The 2024-nt window shown below is 46.7% G+C and overlaps 1 protein-coding gene across 1 annotated transcript in view; it reads right to left on the bottom strand.

Moving 5' to 3' along the window:
- The window catches only part of Mrpl22 (mitochondrial ribosomal protein L22), an 11535-nt gene that overhangs the window by 2250 nt on the left and 7261 nt on the right, over positions 1-2024 (bottom strand). Inside the window, exons 4-6 of the mRNA XM_029545788.1 lie at positions 1630-1652; positions 1483-1560; positions 385-454 (exon numbers count right to left, since the gene is read on the bottom strand). Coding sequence (XP_029401648.1) covers positions 385-454; positions 1483-1560; positions 1630-1652 — 171 coding nt within the window. The remainder of the gene's footprint in view (positions 1-384; positions 455-1482; positions 1561-1629; positions 1653-2024) is intronic.

Raw genomic sequence — 2024 nt, 5'->3', positions numbered from 1 at the left:
GTCCTGGAACTCACTCTGTAGACCAGGCTGGCCTCGAACTCAGAAATCGGCCTGCCTCTGCCTCCCGAGTGCTGGGATTAAAGGCGCTCGCCACCACGCCTGGCGATGAATCTATCTTTTAGGTAACTTGTGGTCATACTTAGTTTTATCTTGAGTAGAGGGTGGCAGCGCAAGCCGCTCCTTGTGTACTAACTAGTCACTGGTACGAGACTTCACACCTTCAACCCCATTCAGAACAAGCAGTGAGACGCTAGCAAGTCTACCACTCATGACATAGTGGCACTGCACTGCTAAGGGCTACAGGAGGTCCTTGCCAATGGGCAACTGGCCTAAGTATTCAGATACCAGAGACATCCCAGGTGCAGAAGATAGAAAGAGTCTTACCTATGTGTAAGTTGGATCTGAATTCCACATTATGGTCTCTCACTGCCATGTCTTGTGCTTCTAAGAGAACCTTAAATGACAGGAGAAGCCGGCTCATATAGTGGGATTAAATATCTCTCATCTTTTGTTGTCTAAATTATACTTATTCAAGCCTATACCTCACAATGAACTTTTACTTGTTTATTTATTGGTGGGTTTTGTTTTGTTTTGTTTTTGATACAAGTTATCACTTTGTAGCTCTCAATGCCTGGGACCTCAGAGAGACTGGTCTGCCTCTGTATTCCAAGAGTGCATTTGTAACTACAGCCAGCCACAATGAACTTCAATTGCTGGTTGTATCAAGGAAAATGGTACAGTGAGGATTCCTTCCTCAGAATGAATTAGGAGCCACCACCATCCTGCTGAGCCTTGGAGGCTCTGTGAGGAAAGCAAGGACAGCCCACACCCCTAGGCCATGCCATTGGCCAAGAACACCGAATCTGAGTCTGGGAAGAGCCACATGCCTGCATAGTAGTACTGCACCAGCAACGCACTGGTGACCCTAGGGCCCACCTGTGAACAAACACAAGCCCACGGCCACAAGAGAAGTATTAGAGACAGCACGCTTCCAAGTTTCCTGGGTGGGTGCCAAGGCCTCCTCTACTTAATTACGCACATTTAACCCTAAGCTCTCACTGTGGAAGTCGGCTCCCCAGCCCTCAGAAAGGACTCTTAAAACAAAAACAAAACCCATACCAAGTATGGGATGGAAGTTCGGCTTACTGGTAGAGATCCTCCCTGACATATACTAGGCCCTGAGTTTTATCTTCAGTACCACCCTCAAAATAAGCCCCAAGTCTTTTTTTTTTTTTTTTTTTTTAAAGGCTTCCAACCATTCCAACAACAATTAAAAGAAAAAAGTGTCTGGTGCATGGAAAGGCACCTGAAGAAACCCATGTGAAGAATGGAAAGCACCCGTTTCTCAGGAACAAGGGATGTGAGAGACTTAATTAAACCGGGAGCAGCAAGTCCTTATCTCATAAAAATACACGTGTACCATGAATTTCAGGGATCCAGGATTTAGGGTGCATGCCCACCCTCCCAACCACCGAGTCTTACCTCTTTAATGATCTGAGCCCCCTTTTTATCATTGAACTCCAGCTGCGCCAAAGCCTGATCAATGGACATGCCTCGTATCTAAAGGGGGACAGATGAATAAACAAGCTCAGAAGCAGTACTCCCTTTCAGTGAGAGTAACAGCCTTACCCTGGATGGTACATCTCTGGGAACTGCTGAGTTAAATCCAAGAAAAAGAGAGGTTTGAACAGGATCCTGCCTCTTGGTTATAACCAAACTTAAGTGCTGCAAGATAAATCCAACAGCTTTATGTGGAACAGTGTCAGAACTATTAAGGCAGACATGACGGAGAGACAGGCTCACACCAACCACACTCCTCCACCTTCCATGAGATTAAATAACCCCATATCTGCTGCATTTCTGCTCCTCACTAAGAATACACAAGAACCGGCCGGGTGTCATGGTCTTTAATCCCAGCACTCAGGAGGTAGAGGCAGAGGCAGGCGGATTTCTGAGTTCGAGGCCAGCCTGGTCTACAAAGTGAGTTCCAGGACAGCCAGGGCTACACAGAGAAACCCTGTCTC

The sequence above is a fragment of the Mus pahari genome, chromosome 14 (genome assembly GCF_900095145.1).
Source record: "Mus pahari chromosome 14, PAHARI_EIJ_v1.1, whole genome shotgun sequence".
Taxonomy (NCBI): domain Eukaryota; kingdom Metazoa; phylum Chordata; class Mammalia; order Rodentia; family Muridae; genus Mus; species Mus pahari.
This window is presented reverse-complemented; position numbering and strand designations above follow the sequence as displayed.